Consider the following 27,093-nt stretch of genomic DNA (forward strand, 5'->3'; position numbering starts at 1 on the left):
TGTGTCCTCCTGATGTTATGGGCGCCCCATTTACCACTTGATGTTAAAAGGGGTTATCTGGGGAGCTGAAAAGATATTTCCACCATTACCAGCATCTCACTTCCAGTTCGGACTTATCTCATCCCAACATCTTCTGACCTGGCAAAGGTCTGAGACAGTAGATCAGGTACTATGATGTGATCACCACATGTGGGTGAAACTCGCCGCCAGCAGTGGTCAATGTACGCACAATGTTGTGATGACATCGACAACATTGTTTGTACATTGGCCTCCACTGGTTTCACCCGCATGCGACAATCACAACAAAGTACCTGGCCCACTGTCTCAGGCCGCCTCCGTTTTGCCAGATAAGAAGATGATGGTGTGAGAGGAGACCTAACCAGAAGTGAGACGCCGGCGAGGAAGGAAATGCGTTTTTAGTAACCTAGATAACCCCTTTAAGGGCACCTCCTCCAGACCCCTCTAGGTGTTGTGAGTGTCTATTCCTCCTATCTCTGATGGTAAAAGGGGGGCTCCTCCTCCCCCATGTGTGGTCAATGTGTCCTCCGGATGTTATTGGCGTCCCATTTACCACTTGATGTTCCGGACACCTCCTCCTCCAGACAGCTCCAGATGGTCGGGTGTCTTCTCCTCACTCTGGCGGCGCGGTGTTACCTAGATAGGATATATAACAAGCAATGTGTTAATAATGACAGGTTACATATATAGGCTCCATATAAATATACAGTCAGGATAAAAGTAATCTGAGGTGTGATGGGATTTTGGGTACTCACCTTTACTCCTCCTTGGTGGCGCAGCAGCAGCAGAACAGCGCCCGCAGTCTATAAGGGAAGGAGAAAAACCAGCATGACTTTCCTGAGATCAGACCCGTCAGCAGTGATGGGGAATAGACATTACACTGGAGAGAGGGGACTCAGTGCTATCCTAGTGGGTGAGATACAGGCGGCACCATGTCACTTGTATGTCTGTATTATGTACATGAGGCCTTTCGTGGTAATTATATGTGACTGATAATATAATATATAGTGATGAAATGAGAATATACAGTGCAGCAATAGAGGTGTGTTATCATGTAAGTGTATCATCCCATATATTTACCTGGATAAGATGGATCTCCTCCTGCTGCTGCTTCTGCCGAGGAGAAATGACCAAGAAATGGAGGGAAATCAATGGTTAGTGTAAGGAAACCCGAATTTCTGAGCACATTATATAGAAACAATGCTCTTTTACCAGCTCTACTCACACCTGCAGTAATATACTATTCACTAATACCCACAATAGAAATTAGATCCCACCTATAAATAGAGCGCCCCCGTCCTCTCTCTATATACAGGATTGTAAATAACAATTCCTTGCATTCACAATGTTATAAGTTTCGTTTCATTACCTGGGGGTCTCCATGGTCGTCCCTTGGTCCTCGTCGTCCTCCTCTTCTTCTCTGTGTATAGAATGTAAACCATCTCATATATAAATGTATTGTTATATTACAGATTATAGAGTTTATTGTAAAGAAAGTGATTGCAATAGTAATGTAGTGAGCTGTACATTGCTCTATACAATAACCATATAGTACTGTATATAGCAGGTACAGCCAGCGAAAGTATAAAGTGTAGGGGGACCTTAACAACTAAGTCCCAGTGTCAGCAGTTTGTAATGTAAATAAATGCTGTTAAAATAAATAGAAAAATATGATTCTATGTCTAACTAGAGCGCCCCCTATCCGGCCCTCCCACTGCTCCTCTCTCTATACAGGATGGGAAAAAAAATAAACGTGTATCCACAATACTATAAGCTTTGAGCCCTCACCTGGGGGGTTCTGCAGCCTCGTCCTCTTCCTCGTCGACGTCGATTTCACTGTATAGAGAACATAAACCAGCTTTTATATGTATATATATATATATATATATATATATATATATATATATATATACATCCTGTCTTTCTGCCGCTCCTCTCTCTATACAGTATAGTAAAAAAACAAAAAAAACAACGTGTATGCACAATACTATAAGCTTTGAGCCCTCACCTGGGGATGTCCGCAGCCGCGCCATCTTCCTCGTCGTCGTCGATTTCACTGTGTAGAGAACATACACCAGCTTGTGTGTATATATATATATATATATATATATATATATATATATATACACATCCTGTCTTCCTGCCGCTCCTCACTCTATACAGGATAGTAAAAAAAATAAATATGTATTCACAATGCAATAAGCTTTGAGTCCTCACCTGGAATTGTCCGCTGCCTCGTCCGCCTCCTCCTCTTCGTCAGTCTCACTGTATAAAGAACTTAAACCAGCTTGTGTGTATAAATATATATAGACATTTATTAGGACCATTGTAAATCCAGTAGGACCTGTACCTACCACAAGGCAGCTGCAGAAATCTACAAGTGCTCCGCAGCAGGTGTAGGTTTCTGCCCTGGTTTTTCCCTGTTTTTCGGCATAAACCATGATAAATTAGTAGCAGATGGAGGCCACAGCTTCTTGTGCCTCTTTCTCAATGTGCTCAGGGGTGCACATATATAAATCTGCCCCATAGTTTTTGGGGATATGGGTATATAACTTTGTAAGTTTTGGGCGGGGAACACAGATATAAATGGACTCATATAATCAATCTAGATCATGTAGATGGATGATTATATCTCTGCTGCTTCTTCATACTTACACGATGGTCTCCAGGCTCGGGATCCAACCATGCAGTGGGTACTTGTCGTCTCTGTAACAGAGAACATCGGGTTGGTTAGGATGATTGTTACTTTGTCTCATTTGAAACTTTCAGAAATTTTATTTATTGTGACCTCTCAATAAGAACATAAAATCCATCAGGATATTTACTAACCCCTTGTCATCACTGCCAGTTTTCCCCTTAAGGGGATGTGCACATTGAGGAATAGGCCAGGAATTGGAAGCGGGATCCGTTCTTAGGGCCTTATTCCACCGGACGATTATCGTTTGCATAATCGTTAACGATTAACGATCTCAAACGACCGCTATTGCGAAAGACCTGAAAACGTTCGGTCATTTCCATGGAACGATAATCGTTACTTATGATCGTAATTGCGATCGTTTCTCTTCGCTATTTATTCGCTATTGCGTTCGTATCTATTGCGAACGACCGAACGATGTCTTATTCAATGCGAACGATTTGCGAACGAGCAACGATAAAAATAGGTCCAGGTTTAATAAAGCGATCAACGATTTCTCGTTCGGTCGTTAATCGTTAACTGCATTTCAACCGAACGATTATCGTTCAGATTCGAACGATTTAACGATAATCTGAACGATAATCGTCCGGTGGAATAGGGCCCTTAGAGTGTGTTCACACTTCAGAATCTGCACGGATTATCTCCAGTGGATTCCGCCACTTGCCCCTGCTCGCATCCGTGTGCCTCTCCACCTGTCCCATAGACTCCATTCTATTGTCGGGCGGATTCCGCCATCTGCCCAAAGAGTTGAATCCGTGGCAGGTTATCCGTGCGGATTCCATAATGTGAATGCACCCTAAATTTCCGCTTGAAATTCTTCCCATAAAATATGAATAGAGCAATGTTCCATTGTGTTCAATGGGATTTCCGCTCTGTTGTTCACACAGCAGAATTTTCAAGCAGAATTTTCTGCTGCGGATCCGCCTTCTGAAAAAGAATTGACTTGTCAATTTTTTGGGCCGATTCCGGCAGGGGAATTGAATTCTGCTTGAATTCCGCTTGAATTCTGCTCCTATTCAGCCAGAGCTGAATAGATGAATTTCAAGCAGAAAACTTTCCTCTTCAAATCCTCGCTAGTAACCCGCCTCGGATTAGGCCACTCGCGCTGGAACACATCTCCACCCGTGCCATAGACTCTGTTCTATGTTCAGTCATATTCCGCCATCCGCCCGAAGAATTGTCAAGTCAATTCTTTGGGTGGACGTCGGAATCCGCCCGACCATAGAATGGAGTCTATGGCATGGGCAGAGATGTGTGTGAGCAGGGGCGAAAACGATTGAAAAATTATTTATTTTATTTTTTTGCTGTTTTTGTGTAGTGTAATTACCTGAATATCCACGGGGCGTCCATCACGGCCATCTTCCACCTATTACATAATAAAAAAAATAATTGCATATTATAAAGGGGATATTAGTCTGTCCTCCAAGTGCTGCATGTTGGGGGAGGTTTTATAGAAACATGTACATTGGAAATCCACTGGCCCAGATTTATTAGACCAGATGATCTGACTGTAAATGCGCTGTACTGGGTATTTGGGATGGAATATAATTTTGCACAAAATCTATGCAAAAAAACTATGTATAAAGTACAATATGTGAGTTCACCTTAAAAAAAAAGTCTTCTTATTTTTTTTTATTAAACGAAAGGACATTTTTTTAAATACCCAAGGGGATGTTGTTCGGCACCAGATCCCTACTGTGTACCTGTAAGTACCTTAAAGGTGTGGCTTAACCTGTAAGGTGCCGCTGTTTTACTAGCTCCAATCCTATTCTTTCAAATCAACTGGTGCCAGAAAATGCCAGAGATTAGTAATAAATAAAAAATCTCAAGTCCTTCATTACTTATCAGCTGCTGTATGTCCTGCATGATGTGGTGTATTGTTACCATTCTGGAGAGCAGAAGTTTTTTAAGGGGATTTGCTGCAGCTTTGGGCAGATCAATGAATTTTGCTGAATTACAACTTTAGAAAAAGAAAGCTCCAAACACTAATTTTCATAGGTTTGTTGTTTGATACGTGATCCCCCTGCGGACATGTCTGTAACTGATTTTATTACTATAGTATTTTACTGTGAGATACTTACTCCAAATCCTCCAGACGCTCATCGATGTCGTCGCTGCTGTTGGTGATAGAATAGAGAAGATGGTGAGAACCAAACACACATTAGAGACATCAGTTTTCTGGCAGAACTTCACCAATAAGAAGGGAGTAGAAAGGATTGTTCAGCAAACAGTTTTTTCATTCAAACCAGCTGGTGCCAGAAAAATGCCAGAGGTTTAGAGATTTGTAATTTACTTTCATTAAAAAATCCCAAGTCCTCCATTACTTATCAGCTGCTGAATGTTCTGCAGGAAGTGGTGTTCTTTCCAGTCTGGACAGCAGGAAAGATTTTCTATGGGGATTTGCTGTTGTTCTGGGCAGTTCTTGTCCCAGACAGAGGTGACAGCAGAGAGCAACTGTGTCAGACTGGAAAGAATACACCCATTATTGCAGGACATACAGCAGCTGATAAGTATTGGATATTATTTTTTAATAGAAGTAAATTACAAATATCTGGCACCAGTTGATTTGAAAGAATCTTTGTTGCTGAATTACCCCTTAAAAAAAATAAAAATATAAAATCTTCTAACACTGTGATTTTCAAAGGCTTGTTGTTTAAGACGAGACTTAGATACTTACACCCAATCGTCCGAATCCTCCGCGATGTCGTCCATGTCGCTCCTGTTAGTGATAGAATAGAGAAGATAGTGAAAACCTAACACACATTAGCGACATCAGTGATGATCGGTGTCTATAGGGGAGGAATTATAGGGTCACACAAGTTTTACATTTTTATTTAAATAAAATGCAACAAATTTTGCTAGAAAAAATACAACTAATGTAAAATTAAAGGGGTAGTTCAGCAAAAAAGTTTTTCTTTCAAACCAGCTGGTGCCAGAAAATGCCAGAGATTTGTAATTTACTTCCATTACCTCCATTACTTCTCAGTTGCTGTATGTCCTGCAGGAAGTGGTAGTCTTTCTATTGTGGAAAGTATAGAGGTTTTCTATGGGGATTTGCTACCGCTCTGGGCAGTTCCTTTCCTAGACTTAGATGTCAGAGAGCAACAGACTGGAAAGAATACACCATTTCCTGCAGAACCTACAGCTGCTGAGAAGTACTGGAAAATTTTTAATAGAATTGAATTACAAATCTTTGGCACTTTCTGGCTACAGCTAATTTGAAAGAATTTTTTTTGCTGAATTACCCCTTTAAAAAAAACTCCTAACACTGTAATTTTCATAGGCTTGTTGTTTAAGACGAGACTATGAGATACTTACTCCCAATCCTCCGAATCCTCCTCGGTGTCGTCCTCGCTCCTGTAAGTGATAGAATAGAGAAGATAGTGAAAACCAGACACACATTAGAGACAACAGTTTTCTGGCAGAACCTCATTAATAAGAGACAATAATGATATTTAGAGACATCTTCACGATGATCGGAGTCTATAGGGGAAGATGCAGTTAAAATAGATAGAAAATAGGATTCTATGTCTAACTAGAGTCCCCCCTATCCTGTCCTCCCCACACTCCTCTCTCTATACAGGATGGTTAAAAAATAAACATGTATTCACAATACTATAAGGTTTGAGCCCTCACCAGGGGATGTCCACTGCCTCGTCCTCTTCCTCCTCTTCGTCAGTCTCCCTGTATATAGATCAGAAACCAAATCGTGTGTTAAATCTGCCCCATAGTTTTGGGGATATGTGAATATACATATGTGAGTTTTTGGTGGGGAACACAGATATAAATGGAATCATATTGTGATATCATGTAGATGGATGATTATATCTCTGCTGCTTCTTCATACTTACACGATGGTCTCCAGGCTCGGGACCCAACTGTAGAGCGGGTACTTGTCGTCTCTGTAACAGAGAACATCGGGTTGGTTAGGAGGATTGTTACTTGGTCCCATTTGAAACTTTCAGAAAATGTTATTTATTGTGACCTCTCAATAAGAACATAAAATCCATCAGGATATTTACTAACCCCTTGTCATCACTGCCAGTTTTCCCCTTAAGGGGATGTGCACATTGAGGAATAGGCCAGGAATTTGAAGCAGAATGCGCTCTTAGGGTGTGTTCACACTTCAGAATCTGCACAGATAATCCCCAGTGTATTCCGCTGCTTGCCCCTGCTCGCACCCGTGTGCCTCTCCACCTGTCCCATAGACTCCATCTTTAATCGGGCGGACATGTCAATTCTTTGTGCAGATGGTGGAATCCCCAGACCAAAGAATGGAGTCAATGGAACAGGAGGAGATGTGAGCAGGGGAATCCATGGCAGGTTATCCACGCGGATTCCATAATGTGAACACACCCTAAATTTCCGCTTGAAATTCTTTCCATAAAATATGAATAGAGCAATGTTCTATTGTGTTTAATGGGATTTCTGCTCTGTTATTCACACAGCAGAATTTTCAAGCAGAATTTTCTGCCACGGATCCGCCTTCCAACAAAGAATTGATATGTCAATTTTTTGGGCCTATTCCTCCAGGGGAATCCTATAGAAGTAAATGAAGTCAATTCCGCTTGAATTCTGCTCCTATTTTGCCAGAGCTGAATAGATGAATTTCATGCAGAAACCTTTCCTCTTTAAATCCTCGCTAGTAACCCGCCTCGGATTAGGCCACTCGCGCTGAAACGCATCTCCAACCTTGCCATAGACTCCGTTTTATGGTCAGTCAGATTCCGCCATCCGCCTGAAGAATTGACAAGTCAATTCTTTGGGTGGATGGCGGAATCCACCCGACCATAGAATGGAGTCTATTGCATGGGCAGAGATGTGTGTGAGCGGGGGCGAAAGCTATTGTAAAAATGATTTTTTTAATTTTTTTCTGCTGTTTTAATGTAGTGTAATTACCTGAAAATCCACGGGGCGTCCATCACGGCCATCTTCCACCTATTACATAATAATAAAAAAATAATTGCATATTATAAAGGGGATATTAGTCTGTCCTCCAAGTGCTGCATGTTGGGGGAGGTTTTATAGAAACATGTATATTGGAAATCCACTGGCCCAGATTTATTAGACCAGATGATGGGACTATAAATGCGCTGTACTGGCTATTTGGGATGAGATGTGAAAGTCACCACAATCAATGATTTTGTCTACTTGGTGTTTTTTGTCACTTTGGGACCTTGGTGTGTGCTCTAGGTATGGCGTCTATTCTTTACATATGTGTTGTGTGTTTTGTTAAGGTTTTAGTTTTTTACTTTACAGTTCATGTGATTGAGGTTGAGGCTCCAATCTGGATCCAGGATCGGTGGTTTAGAAGGCTACTTGCTCTTATTAATAGTCTGATATGGGGGAGGAGAAAAGTGGGGATTAAATATCAGCTATTGGTACAGAGAGAGGGGGAAGGTGGGCTGAGCATGCCAGACTTTCGGCTATATTTTCTAGCAATGAAGTTACAGGACTCGATGCGGGGCGTCCTCTCCCCTACAGTCAGATATATCCTCCAAGAAGCTGTCCCAAATGGAAATATCTTGGAAAGTTTAGAAGGAGAGCAGTTGAAGGGGGATAATTTAGGTTTCTTTTCTTATGTTAAATTGTACACTAGAATATGGAAAGTGGTCAAACGCCTATGTAAGATTGAAAACAGTTTAGAGTTTACGCCAATCTGGGGGAATACAAAATTTCACGAATTTACAAAGATAAGAGATTGACAATTTTGGATTAACAAAGGAGTTAGGCACTTAAAGTGACACTGTCACCCCCAATAATCATTTTTCAATCTTTATAGGTGTGTGTAACCCGCCTATAGCTCTCTGCATACCTGTAATTGCTTTTCTTTTTCATGAGGTGGCTTTGCCTGAGAGTCCCACACAAGAAGGGACGGTGCGGCCGGTGTAATCGGCGGGCTGTGCGACCGCACGCACAGCCCGACTGTGGGTGACCCGGCGGTCACCTTCTGCGCCTGCGCGCCACATGACGCTCCCGCACGCAGAAGACGGCGGGAGATGTGGACGCGCACGTCAAGGAGGCCTCAAAACGGAGCCCAAGGGGGCGGGGTCAACGGCGCTGTAATGGCGGGGCTATGTGGCGCTTCAGGGGCCAAGCCCCACCCAGTGGCGCTAGAAGATACTCGGCAAAGGTACAATTTCAGGCAAAGCTACCTCATGAAAAAGAAAAACAATTACAGGTATGCAGAGAGCTATAGGCGAGTTACACACACCTATAAAGATTGAAAAATGATTATTGGGGGTGACAGTGTCACTTTAAGTCACATAACTCATCAAGGCACTTTGATTGGCTTTTCAGCAATGCAGGCGAGATATGGAGTGCACGATGGACACACATTCTGGGATTTTCAGATAAAAAGCGCCTTCGAAAGCACAAAGGATACTTCTATTTTTACAATTGAGTCACACGCACTTATAGACTTTTTGAGGGGACAAATATGAAAATGTGTGGGGGGGGATGGGGGGGGTCTTCAAATGGATGGATGGTATTTATATTTTTGTATATTTATTTATTTTTTTTTTTTACATTATTTTATTGAAATCTTCAAAATACAAAAAAAGGAAATTCCATATATCATCATCCCATAAAAACAGTATCCCCCCCCTCCCGGGCAGTAATTAATAAATTAATTTGCTTCTATACCATTCTTCTCTTCCGACCATACCTTTTCGTATCTAATATGTTGTTTAACCCCGTTTTTCCATGCTTGTACAGATATTAACTCATTAGAATTCCACTTTTGCACAATCATCAATCTTGCCACAAAAATTCTCTTATTTAACCCTTTGAGGACCAGGCCCAAAATGACCCAGTGGACCGCGCAAATTTTGATCTTAGTGTTTTCGTTTTTCCCTCCCCCCCTTCTAAGAGCTCTAGCACTTTCAGTTTTCTATCTACAAGCCATGTAAGTGCTTGTTTTTTTTACAGGAATAGTTGTACTGTGTAATGGCGTCTTTCATTTTACCATTACATGTATGATGGAATTCCAAATATATTATTTATGAAGATATAAATTGGTGAAATCGTAAAAAAGAATGCAATATGGTAACGTTTGGGGGGTTCCTGTGTCTACGTAATACACTATATGGTAAAAGTAACATGATACTATTACTCTATAGGTCAGTCCGAACACAACCATATGCAGGTTACACAGATTCTCTAATGTTATATATATTTTTTTTTATGAAATCCTTTTTTTTGGCAATTAAATATTAATAAAATGGGCCTATTGTGACACTTATAACAGTTTTATTTTTTCACCTACGGGGCTGTATGGGGTGTCATTTTTTCCGCCATGATCTCTAGTTTTTATTAATACCATATTTGTGAAGATCGGACGTTTTGATCACTTTTTATAGATTTTTTAAAATATATAATGTAACATAAAATCGGTAATCTGCGCAATTTTTTCCCTCTTTTCGTGTACGCCGTTCACCGATCACAATGATGCTTGTTATATTTTAATAGATCGGACAATTACGCACGCTACGGTATATTATATGTTTATCTATTTATTTATTTTTATATGTTTTATTTATATAATAGGATAGGGGGGGTTATTTCAACTTTTATTGGGGGAGGGGTTTTGGGGTAGTGTAATAGTGTTTTGAACTTTTTGTTTTTTTACACATTTGAAGTCCCTTTGGGGGACTTTTACATACACTAGTTTGATTTCTACACTGATCATTGCTATGCCATAGGCATAGCATTGATCAGTGTTATCGGCGATCTGCTCATTGAGCCTGCCTGTGCAGGCTTAGTGTAGCAGATCGCCGATCGGACCGCACGGAGGCAGGTGAGAGACCTCCGGCGGTCCGTTTCAACGATCGGGACCCCCGCAGTCACACTGCGGGGGTCCCGATCGGTAAGTGACAGGGGACTTCCCCTGTCACTTACACTTAAACGCCATGGTCGCGCCGCGATCGCAGCGTTTAAGGGGTTAATGACACGCGGCAGCACGATCGCTGCAGCGTGTCATTACCGGTGAGGTCCCGGCTGCTCACTGCAGCCGGCCCCCACCTCCTATGAAGCGCGCTCCGCTCCGGAGCGCGCTTCATAGCGGGAGAAACACCCAGGACGTAGAGTTACGTCCAGGGTCGTCTGGGGACAGACTTCCATGACGTAACTCTACGTCCTGGGTCGTCTAGGGGTTAAGGTCCTTTTCTTCGTACTACCAACACCTACCAAGTGGGTATCATCACACAAAATAATCAGGGAAGGATAAGGCACTATTTCCAGCTCGAGCTCTTTTTCTACCTCCTCTAATACCGCTTTCCAAAATTCATTTAAGGCTGGACATAACCAAAAGATATGTAACCAATCCTTCACTATTTCCCCACACCTTGGGCAGTCCGCTTCTCTTCTTCTACCTATTTTCTTCAGGAAGTGTGGGGTATAGTAAAGACGGTGCAAAATATGTAACTGTACCAATTGATGGTTTTGATTTACCGAGACACCCTTGGTATTACTTAGGATCCTCTCCCATGCTCTATCCGAGAGAATCCCAATTTCCTTTTCCCACCTTCCCCTACACCCTAATTCATTCACCTCATATACTTCTTCCCTCAACTTTCTGTACATTCTAGACAACCCTTTTTTGGTGGCTGCCCCTTATGTATTTTTGTTAGTATATCAGGTGCAGGGTTGACTAGGAAAAGACTTTTATCTTAGAGCAAATGAAGGCGTGCCTCAGCTGTACTCATACCACTCTTTCCCCTCCAGCCCATATTCCTCCTTCAAGGACTGCCAGGACCTTAGGTTCCCATCTCTAAAGGCATCACATACCCTCACTATGCCCGCCCCTTTGAGATTTACCAAGGTCCCTAATTTATAGATTTCCTCCATTCTGGAATTCTTCCAAAGGGAAGTAAATTCAATAAAGTTACGTACATTGCACCATTTCTTGCACCTCTCCCATATCTTAATCAACATACCAACTGATGGGAAGCCTTCCCAATCCTCCCCCTTTAGGGCATCTCCAGGACCTAAACCATACCACCGTAGGAATCTCTCAATTTATTTTCCAGGGATTTGTATAGCTCAACGTTATCTCTATTCCACAGGTGGTACAGCTGAGACGCCAGGAAGTATGATCTCATGTCCGGGAGACTGATCTCATGTCCGGAAGACCAACTCCACCCTTGCCTTTTGGTAAACATAGAACCGATTGCCTCAGCCTCACTCGTTTTCTTCCCCATATTAACTTATACAAGACTGACTCCACCCTTTTAAAGGTACTATCATCTACCCAAATGGGTGTAGCACAAAAGATATATAATAATTTTGGCAAGATTATTGTACTGACCAGCATTACTCTGTCCGCTTTGAACCTTATCAGGTTTACCCATATATCCACCTTCTTATCTATCTCTCTCAGGACTTTAAAAGTATTTTTTTCGTGGAAATCATTAATGTCCCTCGTAACTTCTACTCCCAAATATTTGAAGCTCTCTCCTGATTTTAACACTCTCATTTGCTCACATCCTCCATGATCCAGGCCGCTAACTACACTATCCGAGAGCGGAAGCAATATGGACTTGTCCCAATTGATTTTTAATCCAGAGAAAGCTTCATATCTTTCTATTAGATCCATTACATATTTCACTGTATACTCGGGGTTACCAATAAATAAAAGTGTATCATCGGCAAAAAGGCTGATTTTATCGTTTCCCCCCTTCACCCCGAAGCCCTGAATCTTCTTGTCCTCTCTAACCAGTATTGCCAATGGTTCGAGAGCCAAAACATATAGCAGGGGGGACAGGGGACATCCCTGTCGTGTACCTCTTTCCAGACTAAAGCTCTCGGAACCAACTCCATTCACTACAACATGAGATCTCACTTCACTATACAAAAGCTGCACTTTCTTCACAAATTCCATCCCCAACCCAAATCTTTCCATTACCTTCCAAAGGAATCCCCACTCCACCCTGTCAAAGGCCTTCTCAGCGTCCAATGACAGGATGGAGTGGGCACCCCCCTCCCCAGCCCCCTGAACATTGTGAAAAACTCTACCAATACTTTTCATAATTGACCTTCCCGGGATAAAACCCCCCTGATCCTCATGCATAAGCATCGAGATCACTTTTTTCAAGCGATTAGCTAGAACCTTTGCGTATAATTTAATGTCGACATTCAATAATGCGATGGGTCTATAAGATCCCGCAGATTGCAGATCTTTCCCCTCCTTAGGGATCAAAATGATCCCTGCTTCCTTCATGGAGTTTGGTAGATGGCCTACCTCCAAAGCCCCCTCCATTACCCTGCACAAGGCCGGTATCATCACCGCTCCATATCTCCTGTAGGCTTCAAATGGGAGGCCATCCACCCCCGGGGTGGTATTACCCTTCACTTCTTTTAATGCTATTTCAAATTCAGCTACTGTCAGTGGGGCCCCTAACTCCATTCTTTGATCTTCTAACAGGACTGGGAATTTCACTAGATTGAAATAGTTCTCCAATTCCTCCTCTCCTACCCTCTTCTCTGATTTGTACAGCCTTTTGTAGTAATTCTCAAAAACCTCTCTAATTCACTTTTGAGAGCTTATTAGACTCCCTTCACTATCCCTTATAACGGATATCTGTTTCTTTGGAGCTTGATTAGCTTTATGGACATTATACATTTATTAGGTTTCCCACTATTTAGATACCTTTCCTACCCCTGAAAGAAAATTTTATTTTTAGCCTTAACCTCTAACATGTTGTTATAATCCTCCTGGGCCTGCATCCACACCCTCTTACTATCCTCACAAAGGTTTTCATAGTAGTGTTTCTCTGCTACCACTAGTCTATCCTCCAGCTCCTTCTCTTCCTTCCTAAATTCCCTCTTCTTCACTTCAATACTCTTTTTTAAAATTCCTCTAAGGAACGCTTTCAACGTGTCCCAAACTATACTATCTGGTGCAGACCCCTAGTTCTCCCCCAGCATCTCTTCTAGTTCATCTCTAATCTCCCTATCCCTGTTTAGCAGACTGAACCAATGAGCGTTGATCTTCCAACTCCCGCCCCTCCTCTGCCGTATGTATCTCCACACACAGTGGAGAATGGTCCGACACTGCTCTCGTCTTATATTTTATATCCCCAACATAACGCACAAAAAGATCATTCACTAATGCCATATGTATACGGGAACTAGTCTGACATGTTTTGTTAAAGCACGAGAAGGCCGACACCCCAGGGTTCCGCTCTCTCCATATGTCTCTGAACCCTAATTCCGTGCATATTCTGTTCAGAGGAGTAACACTCGGGATATTTTTGATCTTTTTTTGACCTTAATCTGTCAACCCTCTCGTCCATGACACAATTAACCACAATTAACATCAAAACCACAGTAGAGAACGGTGGTGGCACATACAAAAATATCAAAACACAAAGTAAGCCCCCCACCCTACACTTAAATATTATATACCTCCCCTCTTTATCTACAACACAATCATATAATTCCCAACTAATCAATCTATGAACTAACACTGAAATCCCCCTTGAATATTCTGAATAAGTAGAGTGATATTGCGAAGACCACCAGGGCCCATTTAAAAAAGAAATTGTGGATTTAGTGAGATGTGTTTCTGTCAAACATATAATACTAGGTAAATAGTTTCTAACTACCCCATAGACCGCATGTCTTTTAACCTTGTCGTTTAACCCCCTTATATTCCACACCACTATTTTAGTGTTCATCTACCCAAAACCAAATTGTGCCCCTCCCCACCCCTGGATTTCTCCCGTGGGTTCTCGGGTGCCCAGAAAGTATAGAAGAAAAAAAAAAACTCGAAAAGAAAAAAATTGTTCTGACCATAAGCAGGGAAGAAAAATAGAGCGACGAGAGGAGGACAGCCCTGCTAAATGACTAATAAAGTGATAGAGAGAGATTGGCCCAGTTAAGTAGGTATATTGCATATCCCTGGTTCAACTATGATCACCCTCCCCTCCTCTACTTCCCAACTCCTATACTCCTGTATATTTATTTTTGATTGTTGATATGCAATGATATTTGTTGTAAAGAAAAAAAAAGGGTTTGTTTTTTACTTTACAGTTCATGAGATTGAGGTTGGTTTCACACAAGGCAGTTTTTTTAGGAAATCTGGCAGGTAGGAGATATATAAGCGCTTCCTTTATTGTACCCATTACTTTGAATCCACTTCTGGTTTTGGCTTAAAAACTGCAATGGCAGCTTTCCAAAAAAAACTGCCATGTGTAAACCCAGCCTCAAAGGGAAACCAATGAATCACATGCTCTGCTATGGGGGAAAACACCATAAAAATCAGACCAAGAAAAACACTTTATTCAAACAAAATGCTGCAAGGTTTGCTAGAAAACAATGCAAGTAATGTAACATTAAAACAAAAAAGAAAAATTCTATTAAATCAAATGGTGCCAGAAAATGTCAGAGATTTGTAATCTATGAAAAAAATCTTAAGTCTTCCATTACTTATCAGCTGCTGTATGTTCTGCATGATGTGGTGTATTCTTGATGTGGTTTACTATTGGGATTTGCTGCTAATCTGGGCAGTTCATGACATGGACAGAGGTGGCATCAGAGAGCACAGACTGGAAAGAATACACCACTTCCTGCAGGACATGCAGCAGCTGATAAGTACTGGAAGAGTTGAGTTTTTTTGCTGAATTACCCCTTTAAAAAAAGAAAGCTCCAAATGCTGTTTTTCATAGGTTTGTTTTAAATGTGATCCCCCTGCAAACATGTCTGTGACTGATTTTATTACTATAGTATTTTACTGTGAGATACTTACTCCAAATCCTCCAGACGCTCATCGATGTCGTCGCTGCTGTTGGTGATAGAATAGAGAAGATAGTGAGAACCAAACACACATTAGAGACATCAGTTTTCTGGCAGAACTTCACCAATAAGAAGGGAGTAGAAAGGATAGTTCAGCCAAACGTTTTTTCTTTCAAACCAGCTGGTGCCAGAAAATTGCCAAAGATTTAGAGATTTGCAATTTACTTTCATTAAATCCCAAGTCCTCCATTACTTATCAGCTGCTGAATGTCCTGCAGGAAGTGGTATTCTTTCCAGTCTGGAAAGCAGGAAAGGTTTTCTATGGGGATTTGCTACAGTGCAGTTCCTGTCCCAGACTTAGATGGCAGCATAGAGCAACTGTGTCAGACTGGAAAGAATACACCACTTCATGCAGGACATACAGCAGCTGATAAGTGTTGGAGATTTTCTTTTTATAGAAGTAAATTACATATCTCTGGCACTTTCTGTCACCAGTTTATTTGAAAGAATTTTGTTTTTGCTGAATTACCCCTTAAAAAACAACACAAAAAGCTCCTAACACCTGTCAATTTTATAGGCTTGTTGTTTAAGACGATACTATGAGATACTTACTCCCAATCGTCCGAATCCTCCTCGATGTCGTCGATGTCGCTCCTGTTAGTGATAGAATAGAGAAGATAGTGAAAACCTAACACACATTAGAGACATCAGTGATGATCGGGGTCTATGGGGGAGGAATTATAGGGTCACACAAGTTTTACATCTTCAGTTTAGATTTACTCACCCGAAATCCGATTCTTCATCTAAAGAAAAAAAAATAGAAAAGCGTTAGTTTAGAGAACTGCTTTATACATTGTAGAGATACATAGATACATAGAGATATTATAGACAAAACTCACCCTCGCCGTCATCCAGTCCAGCCTGAAATAGGAAATAGAGAGAGTAAGCAGAGGACATTGGTATATTGCTGAGCATGAGACCTCCTTCTGTGTCCATCTGACCTATGTGCTTGGATGGGATAGGGTGTAGGTGGGGGCACTATTACAGTGCTCATCCAGGATTAGACACACAGCCATTTCTTCCAAAAACAGACGGGGGGCTGATTTAGTGGGCTATGAAGCAGAATGGTCAGATTTGTAATCCCGCTGTCAGTCCGCTCTGTGGAGAAGGTGGGGGGCAGCCCGAGGACCATGTGGATGATATCTATGTTTTTCCATGTGGTCCTGGGGCTGTCTCTACCTTTTCCACAGAGAGGGCAGACAGCGGGATCCATACTGCATACTGCTCCCTAGTATCTTCATTGCTTCTGCCCGCTGTCCTTAGGCGCCGGTGGAACTCCAGAGACGGTCTGTGAAGTTGCATCGGCAGCTGCGGACAGCGGGCAGAAGCCAGGAAAATATCGGTTAGCGGGCAGAAGCATCGGGGAGCGGGCAGAGGTATGTATATACTTTATTATTTTCTTTATACAGTCATCAGCCATCGGCCGTGCATCGTTATTACACGTAGTGATGCGCAGTCGGCAGCCAATGTTTGTAGGTCAGGACCAAAAATAACCAATCAGTCGATCGTTGTCTTTATTACAAGGAGCAATAATCTGCAGAATCGGAGCTCTGGCTAGTAGGACCCCACTCTTTTCTAGCTGGGTGTCTGTTTGGGAAATGAGATATCTGAACAAGAGAGATATTGCAAACCTGATTGAGGCAATCTATTTCTGAGAAAATTTTTTGTTTTTATATATGCCACATGACCACCTTCCCATTGGAAAATTTGCCCTTGATCCAATATGGCGGCCATCAAAATGGTGACGGAATATCAATAAAAAGTACAAATTCCCCAAACCAGCGCCGCAGATGAATATAATGAAGGTAGATGAGTAATCAGTGTCTGTGGATAATTTTATTAGAATCCCATCCAGTACACATTGGGGTAATATACTGTCATATTGTGTCACTCTGTTGCATAGAAAACTCTCCTATATACTGCACACCCTATTTGTGGTATAATTTACAATTTTAATTGTCACTTTTGTTTGAAAAATGCGGACAATAAACTAACAAATCAGTGTAAGCTTTTATCTTAGATATAGGGGGTTATGTGAGTTATCCTGAATTATAAATGTATGTATTTATTTATTTATTTATGATTTATTTCAAGAACGGCGCCATGCTTATCCTCAGGTGTTATGTGGTATTACAACTCAGTTTTATTCACTTCACTAGAAAATGTGCTGCAATACCACAGAAAAACCGGGGACAATAGTGGCGCTGTTTATGGATGGGAGCAGCTATGGCCCAGATTTATCAAACTGTGTAAGGCAACGTTCACACATAGTCAAAACACTCACTCACTCACTCACATATAGGAACTTACGTGCTATAGACATCCAACAACTGCTAGATACCGTACAGTCATCATTGCCCCCCACCTCTTCCCTCTCCTGTCCTAATCTTGCTGCCAAACAATACCACGACACCCTCAAAACCACTCTGGACAAAATTGCACCCCCTATACCCCAAACAGCCCGACACAGACGGCCACAACCCTGGAACACATGCAGAACTCGTTTTCTTAGACGGTGTTCTAGGTGTGCTGAACGTCTGTGGAGGAAATCCAAGACAACAGCCAACCTCCTACATTATAAGTCTATGCTTAGAAGCTACTACTCAGCTCTTCACTCTGCTAAGCAATCCTACTTTACCACTCTGATCTCTTCTCTTTCCCATAACCCAAAACGCCTCTTTGATACCCTCAACTCTCTCCTTAAACCCAAAGTTCAGACACCCATCACTAACCTCTGTGCTGAAGGCTTAGCCAACTACTTCAAGGACAAAATAAACACAATCCGCCAGGAGATCATCTCCCATTCCCCAGGTAATATTAATCCTATTCCTTCTCACTGTTTCTCCTCATCCCTCTCAGCCTTTGAGCCAGTGACAGAGGAGGAAGTCTCCAGACTCCTAGCCTCCTCTCGCCCCACCACCTGCCCTAGTGACCCTATTCCCTCACACCTTGTCTAGTCTCTCTCCCCTGTTGTCACTACCTACCTTACTAAAGTCTTCAACCTTTCCCTCTCCTCTGGCATCTTCCCCTCGACTTTCAAACACTCCACCATCACTCCATTACTGAAAAAAACCTCTCAAGACCGCTCCTGTGCAGCCAACTATCGACCTGTCTCTAATCTTCCTTTTATCTCCAAACTGTTGGAACGTCTGGTCTATTCCTGCCTAACCCGCTACCTCTCTGACAACTCTCTCCTTGACCCCCTTCAGTCTGGTTTCCGTCCTCACCACTCTACAGAAACTGCCCTTACTAAAGTCTCTAATGATCTCCTCACCGCCAAATCTAAAGGTGACCATTCCCTGCTCATTCTCCTGGACCTATCTGCAGCTTTTGACACTGTAGACCACCAGCTCCTCCTCTCCACGCTCCGCTCTATCGGCCTCAAGGACTCTGCTCTTTCCTGGTTCTCCTCCTATCTCTCTGACCGCTCCTTTAGTGTATCACTGTCTGGCTCCACCTCATCTTCCCTCCCCCTTACAGTCGGGGTTCCTCAGGGATCAGTCCTGGGTCCTCTCCTTTTCTCACTTTACACTTTACCCATTGGACAAATCATCAGTAAGTTTGGTTTTCAGTACCATTTCTATGCTGATGATACCCAGCTGTATACCTCCTCCCGTGATATCACCCCCGCACTTCTACAGAACACCAGTAACTGTCTGTCTGCCATCTCTAACGCTATGTCCTCCCTATTCCTAAAACTAAACCTTGCTAAGACTGAGCTTCTTGTCTTCCCTCCCTCTGCTAAACACCCTCCACCTGACATCTCCATCTCTGTCTGTGGTGCGACCATAGCCCCAACACAACAAGCCCGCTGCCTTGGGGTTATGTCAGATCTGTCCTTCACTCCTCATATTAAATCTCTTTCACGTTCCTGTAATCTGCATCTAAAAAACATCTCTAAAATCCGTCCCTTCCTTACTGTCGAATCTGCTAAAACTCTTATTGTCGCTCTGATCCATTCCCGCCTTGACTACTGCAATTCCTTACTAATCGGCCTCCCTTCCTCTAAACTCCCCTCTCTCAAGTCCATTCTCAATACAGCGGCCAGGCTCATCTCCATGTCCAGCCGCTATACCGATGCCTTCTCCCTGTGCCAGTCACTACATTGGCTCCCTATTAAACACAGGATACAATACAAATTCCTCCTGCTCACCCCCAAAGCGCTGCACAGTGCTGCACCTCCCTATATCTCCTCCCTCATCTCTGTCTACCGCCCTACCCGTGCCCTACGCTCTTCTAATGACTTAAGACTAACATCCACCTTAATCCGCACCTCTCACTTCCGTCTCCAGGACTTCACCCGAGCTGCACCAGTTCTATGGAATGCATTACCCAAGACTGTCAGACTCACCTCCAATACCCAAAGCTTCAAACGTGCCCTCAAAACACATCTGTTCAAGCAGGCTTACCAGGTTCCCTAATTTTGACTGCTACCCTCAACCTCCCCCCCCCCCACCCCCCCCCCCACACACACACACCTACCACCACGCATACATACATACATACATACATACATACATACACACACACACCAAGCATTTAAGCACTTAGACCTGTGCATGCATGCATTGGCTGGTGACAGGTTCACCCACCCTTACCTGCACTGCCTTATTTATCATGATGGCCGGACCAAAAGATCAATGATGCACTTTGCCCCTCTGCCATTCTGTCTCGCACCCCCTCCTGATAGTGTGTAAGCTCATGCATGCGAGCAGGGACCTCACTCCTCATGTATGGATAATTATATGTATCTCTCTGTAATGTCTATTTTTTGTCTATGTATGTACCCCAGAATTGTAAAGTGCTGCGGAATCTGTTGGCGCTATATAAACAAAAATTATTATTAAACAAAAATTATTATTATTATTATTATTATTATTATTATTATTATTATTATTAAAACATTGGTCGTTGTTGGCAGTGTCAAACAACGGCCACTGTTTTATTTCTATTTGGATTGCGGGCAGATTTGGGTGTGCCTGTAATCCAATTAACCATAGACATCTGTTCAATGTACAGCCGTCAAAATGGCCATACAGTACAATGTGTGCACAGTCTGAACAACGGCCGTTGTTCCTGCACCAGCGGCCGTAAATAATGGACAAGTCAATTGTTTGTGCGGCTGTAGCTAACAACCGCCATTGTTCAATACAGCGTGTGAATAAAAGATGCTGTTCGCATAGAGTTCAATGCATGGCATTATTTTATCACAAGAACGGCCGTTCTTGTCATAAAAAATACATTGTGTGCGCATAGCTTAACACTGAAACTGGTGTCGCCGGCCCACAGCAACCAATCACAGCTCAGCTCAGGAGAATCTGTCAGGTACAGAATCTGGCCAGGTACAGAGCTGCAGACACAGGTGATACAGAGAGAATACAAGGGAAGCCTGGGTCTTTGCTGACGGCCATTTGCAGAGTTATACAATTGCATTTTCTATGCACTCAATCATTTATTTCCCTAATCTACACATCATAAATCTGCAACATAAAATTCACAGTATAAAATCTGCAGCAAACACAGTACATGTGAATGTTCCCTTAAAGACAAAGCAGGATGTGCTACATTTAGGCTGGATTTCCCCAAAGTATCCAAAAAACAAAAACTCCAGTATTGCTGCATAGACCAGTCCCCATATGTATACTGCTTGTAGATGAATGGTGGTCTGCTCATCCTGAATGTGCAGGGTAGGAGGATGGAGATAGTAGGGAGCAGCTTTGTACCTAATAGGCCCCATGTCAGGTGCACCAAACTACCCCTGCTCGCTCAGGGACCTGTCAGGGCAAAAATGTCCTAATGTGGGTGGAGCCATATGCTACACCCAGAGCATGTGACTGGCCTTTTTGGGCCATTTTTTGTGTGTATTTTTTTTACAACTGTCTTTGTTTTGGCGCCGGCTACAAGCTGCCGTAACAATCTCCCCCGACTATTCCTGGTGGATGGAACCAGTTGGGAGTAAATGATAGGGTGAGCATAGGGCATTGGAGAGGAATTGGACGGGGCAGGGGTCGCTTTTATTAGGGTACTTACACCCCGACAAGTCCCTTAGCAAGCAGGGGTAGTTTGGTGCACCTGACATAGGGCCTATTAGGGACATAGGTGCTCCCTACTATCTCTATCCTCCTACCCTGCACCTTCGGGATGAGCAGACTACCATTGATCTACAAGCAGTATACATATGGTAAGATTGTCATATACTTTAGTACAGGGGCATTGCTAGGGTCCTAAAACATATGGGCATGGGCCCTCTGAGTGCCGTCGTAAGCAGATAGTAATAATGCCCCCTGCTGTGTCCCCATATAGTAATAATGCCCCCTGCTGTGTCCCCATATAGTAATAATGCCCCCTGCTGTGTCCCCATATAGTAATAATGCCCCTTGCTGTGTCCCCATATAGTAATAATGCCCCCTGCTGTACCCTCCATATAGTAATAATGCCCCCTCTGCTGTTAACTCGCAATTAACCTGACCACCATGCCCACACGCACTACCCCACCTGACCCCCTCCACTAACACACCACCACACCTGACCCCCTCCCACACATACACACTATGCCATTTGACCCCCACACACACACATAGTGCCCCTTATGGTGGCTAATGCCCCCACAGTACCCCATATAGTAGCCAATCCCCCCACAATGCCCCATATTGTAGCCAATCCCCCCACAGTGCCCCATATAGTAGCCAATTTTCCCACAGTGCCCCATTTAGTAGCCAATCCACCCACAGTGCCCCATATAGTAGCCAATCCCCCCACAGTGCCCCACATAGTAGCCAATCCCCCCACAATGCCCCATATTGTAGCCAATCCCCCCACAGTGCCCCATATAGTAGCCAATCCCCCCACAGTGCCCCATTTAGTAGCCAATCCCCCCACAGTGCCCCATATAGTAGCCAATCCCCCCACAGTGCCCCATATAGTAGCCAATCACCCCACAGTGCCCCATATAGTAGCCAATCCCCCACAGTGCCCCATATAGTAGCCAATCCCTCCACAGTGTCCCGTATAGTAGCTAATCCCCCCATAGTGCCTGGTATAGTATCTAATCCCCCATAGTGCCTGGTATAGTATCTAATCCCCCCAATAGTGGCCCATATAGTATCCAATACCCCCATAGTGCCCATATAGTATCCAATACCCCCATTAGTGCCCCATATAGTAGCCAATCCCCCCACAGTGCCCCATATAGTAGCCAATCCCCCACAGTGCCCCATATAGTAGCCAATACCCCATAGTGCCTGGTATAGTATCTAATCCACCCATAGCGCCCGGTTTAGTATCTAGTTCCCCATATAGTATCCAATACCCCCAATAGTGCCCTATATAGTATCCAATACCCCCCAATAGTGCCCCATATAGTAGACAATACTCCCATATAGTAGCCAATACCTCCATAATGCCCATATAGTATCCAGTACCCACCAATAGTGCCCCATTTAGTAGCCAATACCCCCCAATTGTGCCCCATATAGTATTTAATACCCCCATATAGTAGCCAATATGCCCCAATAGTGCCTCATATAGTCACCCAATCCAGACCCTCCCCTCTGTACAGTGCCCTTCTATAGACACCAGCCTGGCACCCGCACTTCCCCACCAGAAAAAAAAACAAAAACAAAACCTCACCTGTCACCCGTTCCCAGCAGCTCCTCTCCCGGCAGCGCACGGTCTCCGGCGCATGCAGCGTCTCTTTACCATGCTGCCGTTGCTGGAAGATCACAGGAGACCGCGGGCTGCTGGGAGAGGAGCTGCAGCCGCAGCGCTGCCCGATCCAAAAGTGTCTGGCAGCGGGCAGCCTCCTATTGAGAGCATGGTGGCGGGTGGTCCACTCGCATCTCAGCCATATGTGCCTCCCCCATGCTTCTCCCCTGCGCCTCCTAACCTCCACTTGCGAGATGGGTAGTAGCGGCAGCTTGACGTGCTCCTCCAATCCAATCAGCTCAGAGCGGGAGCGTGGGGCCGCTGTGGCGGGCCGTGGTGCACGCATCCAATCAACACATGCGCCACGGCCTGCCGCAGCAGCCCCACGCCCCCTCTGTGCTAATTGGATTGGAGGAGCACGTCCGGGCAGGCAGTAGGTGAGGCGGAGTGGCAGTCGCAGCCAGCTGCGAGCCAGATGCGGCCATCAAAAGAGCCACATCTGGCCTGCAAGACCGGGGCAGCAAAGATCTGTGACAGAAGCCTCAGTGTTAAACAGAGACTCTATGAGAGGGCTCACACGCTTCCTCTCTCCTCCGCTCCAAGAATTGACATGTCAACGCCGCTTGACATTGAGGCAGGCGTTGCTCTTACAGTTTGGGGTCTACAGTATAGCAGCTATTTGCCAGTAAATGTATGTTACACCTAATAATAAATCAGAGTGCATTCTAATATATATATATATATATATATATATATATATATATATATATATATATATATATGTATATATATATAGTAATTTATTTATTTTTATTTAAAGGAGTACACCAGTCATCATGCAAAAATTTTAATGTTTTCTTAGAAGGTATCCAGCAGACAATACACAGAACCCTGCTGACATGGTCATTTTGTAATTACATATCAATAAATAGTTGTACCATGCCGGGTTTGTTACAGCGCGCTCTCCTCCAGTGCTCTCCTCCATTTGCGGCAAATCCGGAGCTCCATGCTGTCTCACAAACGGAGAGTGACCTGGCACAGTTCCTCACAGCGCTGTGTCTGTTGGCCGCTATGGAGGATGGCCGGGCTGCTGTGCACTGCGGGGGTCCATAGCTGTGCTCGACAACGTCCCGGCTCTACAAGCAGACAGGGAAGCCTGTTGTGGAATCCTCCCCCCCATTACAATGCGGAGGAGGTGCTGCTGTGCGAGGGGTGGTAGGAGGATTCCACTACAGGCTTCCCCATCTGCCCGTATAGCCAGGACAATGTACAGCAGTCGTTGTGCACCCCCCCCCCCATGGGCCATCCCCAGAACATTGTGCAAGAGCAGCGGTGGCCCCGTTCATCCTTAAGGCACCTCCCCCTTGACAAAACCGAGCGACGCTGTCAGTGGTGCTGTATGATGGGGGATTACACTCCAGGCTTCCCTGTCTTCCTGTAGAGCCCGTAGAGGGACAATGTCCAGCGGCACCCCTCTTGTATGTCAGCATCTCAGTGGCTGTGTAATGGGGGAGGGGGATATCACTGCAGGCTTACCCGCCACCCCCTCTGTGACTCTCCAGCTATTAAATTCTTTATTTAGAGAAGCAGCAGGGAAACACAACAACACTCCAGTGCGCCAGTACACATAGCAAGTTGCACAACAAAATAACACAGGAGCAGCTGTGTATAACTCCCATTATGCCCTGGTGACATTACATGATGGGTGTTCTTTCTTTTCTGTGTGTTTTTACCTATGTTTAATAAAGTATATCTTGTATATGATCTTCGGATGTGCTGAGCATTTTCTCTTCAGACTTTTTCTTTTTGTTTGTTTTTCTCCCGTAAAGTGTTGTCACCACACCATGAGGATGGGGCTTGTAGTTATGCAGTTACCAGGAGAGCTTCAGGTTGCAGAACTACAAATCCCATACTGTACCATATATATTATAATTATTTTTATTCAACCTGACAGATCACACAGTAGATCCTGATCCAGTGATAGCATTGTCACATATTACTGCACATCTGGATAAAGTCTTAGGCCAGGCCCATGGCTTATGTGTGCTATGTGATTTCCCTCTCTACCTTATAGGAGTATATTCCTTCCTATGTCCGCAGAGGTGCTGGAGATCACATAACACACACAGTGCATGAGCCCGGCCATAGACCACAGCCACCACCCAGCAGTTATCATGGCCAACTAAGCCCCGCCCCCTGCATGGAACATGGCAAAATGGCAGTTGGAAATGGCTGAACATGGGGAATAAGTAACAGAGTGTAAGGTATTTATAGCTCCCCAATCTACACATCTCCTCCCATCATCACTGTCTCCTATGGGGGGGGGGCACCTATGTGGTCATGTGATCAGGGAGGAGTATCTACAGGTACAGATACTCCTGGACAGGACACCCCACTATGTACACAACCCCATCTCTATACAAGCACCCCACAGTGTATCCTATCTGCTATACCCTGCTGGATGGGGAATTCTCACTCACATGTTCCTCGTAGACAACGGGAAAGTCCGTATCCTCCACGAACTGGTCCTCCTCGCTGTAGATGATGGTCAGCTCTTCCTCCATGTCTCCAAAACTCCTTCTGTCACCAATCTCGCACAAATCGCCTATGTGTGTGAGAGAATTAAAGATTACATGGAGAAAACTGATTAAAAATAGAAAAAAACAAAAAAAATACCAGGAGCCAATGGATGTGTGTACTTACAGTCCAACTCCTAATAAAGCTCTGAAGGGTCCGGTTTGTAAACAAATTACATCATGATTTTCAATAATCTTTATTTAAACATCTTGAAACAAACACTTGTACTAACCATACAATGAACAGTCTGCCATTGGCAGGAATTAGTGTGAATAAAATCTTGGTCTATGCGCTCGGCTGTAGTATTTTATTATGATTTATACTGATATTTGATTAATGTTGCTCAAAAAAACAAAAAAAATTATTTGATAAAAGGTTCCAGTCCCTTCCTATAAGAATAGTTTTTCCCATATAATTACTATTTTATGCCGCTACTTTCCCGCCTGCTCTGCCTGTGTAGGGTTCAGGTCTCTTTTGGGCTTTTGTGCACAGTTTGCCATAGGCGGCCATTATAACACATATGTGTATAGAGAAGTCCAGTCTCCTACACTCAATACACTTCAGCCAGTGACAATATGGGGCATTGCATCTGGTTACAGGGGGCATATCTAACTACTATTGTTCTTGTATATGGCTACAGAGAGCCTCTCTAGCTACATAGGGCATTGTTTCTGGCTTCAGGGGCCACTGTATCTGGGTATAGGGGCCATAATGTATATGGTTAAAGTAGACATTAGGGGAAATTTATCAACAGGGGATTTTTCTAGATGTGGTCTATTTCTGCTTTGGCAAGAATAGACTGTTCTATTTAAAGTGCAATTTACTATCAGGGATAAGCCTGGTCTATTTTCTGTGGTGCAGATTTGTTTGGTTAAGAATTGTCTCTAAATGGTCTCAGAATTGTCTCTAAATAGTCTCATTGGCCCTGGTTTGCCTCCTAGGTAATGAGCATTATCTTCTCCCTTTCTAGTTCAGATACCGGCATGCAGAGGATTACGTCGGATTCGTTTGGACTACTTTGATGACCAGCGGACTTTACTGTTCAATAAAGTGGTCTACGAGGGGTGTGGGGGTGTTTTTATTTGATTAAAATATTTTTCTAAGTGTGTTGTGTTTTCTTTCATTACTTTACAGACTTAGTAGTGGAAGCTGTCTGATAGACGGAATCCATTATTAAGTCTGGGCCTAGTGCTAGCCGGTATAAAATGGCTAACACTAACCCCCCATTATTACCCCAGTACCCAATGCCACCAGGGGTACTGGGAAGAGCTGGGTGCCAGTGGTCCCGAAGCGTCAAAATTGGCGCTCTTGGACTGGGCGGCAGCAGGCTGGTAATATTAGGCTGGGGAGGGCCAAAATAAATA

At 43.7% G+C, this 27,093-nt stretch overlaps 1 protein-coding gene across 1 annotated transcript; it reads right to left on the reverse strand.

The window, feature by feature from the left end:
• Positions 1 to 303: 303 nt before the first annotated feature.
• On the reverse strand, positions 304 to 25,751 carry LOC138796803 (germ cell nuclear acidic protein-like). The gene is made up of 20 exons (XM_069976491.1): positions 25,633 to 25,751; positions 16,348 to 16,369; positions 16,233 to 16,251; positions 16,061 to 16,102; positions 15,462 to 15,497; positions 7,613 to 7,651; positions 6,565 to 6,615; positions 6,350 to 6,397; positions 6,032 to 6,070; positions 5,391 to 5,432; positions 4,795 to 4,830; positions 4,041 to 4,079; positions 2,674 to 2,724; positions 2,236 to 2,283; positions 2,027 to 2,074; positions 1,807 to 1,854; positions 1,388 to 1,438; positions 1,099 to 1,131; positions 774 to 821; positions 304 to 654 (listed from the first exon to the last, which is right to left on the reverse strand). The coding sequence occupies exons 1-19, from the start codon at positions 25,714 to 25,716 to the stop codon at positions 776 to 778; spliced, it is 822 nt and encodes a 273-aa protein (XP_069832592.1). The 5' UTR covers positions 25,717 to 25,751; the 3' UTR covers positions 304 to 654; positions 774 to 775.
• Positions 25,752 to 27,093: the final 1,342 nt, after the last annotated feature.

The sequence above is a fragment of the Dendropsophus ebraccatus genome, chromosome 7 (assembly GCF_027789765.1).
Source record: "Dendropsophus ebraccatus isolate aDenEbr1 chromosome 7, aDenEbr1.pat, whole genome shotgun sequence".
NCBI classification, from domain to species: Eukaryota; Metazoa; Chordata; class Amphibia; order Anura; family Hylidae; genus Dendropsophus; species Dendropsophus ebraccatus.

What these genes read in the sequence shown, in the direction of transcription:
- LOC138796803 (XM_069976491.1), bottom strand. Translation starts at nt 25,716, where the DNA reads ATGGAGGAAGAGCTGACCATCATCTACAGCGAGGAGGACCAGTTCGTG. An exon ending in GAGGATTCGGACGATTGGGA is followed by an intron (nt 15,498 to 16,060) that starts GTAAGTATCTCA and finishes TATCACCAACAG; the next exon opens with CAGCGACGACATCGATGAGC. An exon ending in ACGACCATGGAGACCCCCAG is followed by an intron (nt 1,132 to 1,387) that starts GTAATGAAACGA and finishes TCTCCTCGGCAG; the next exon opens with AAGCAGCAGCAGGAGGAGAT.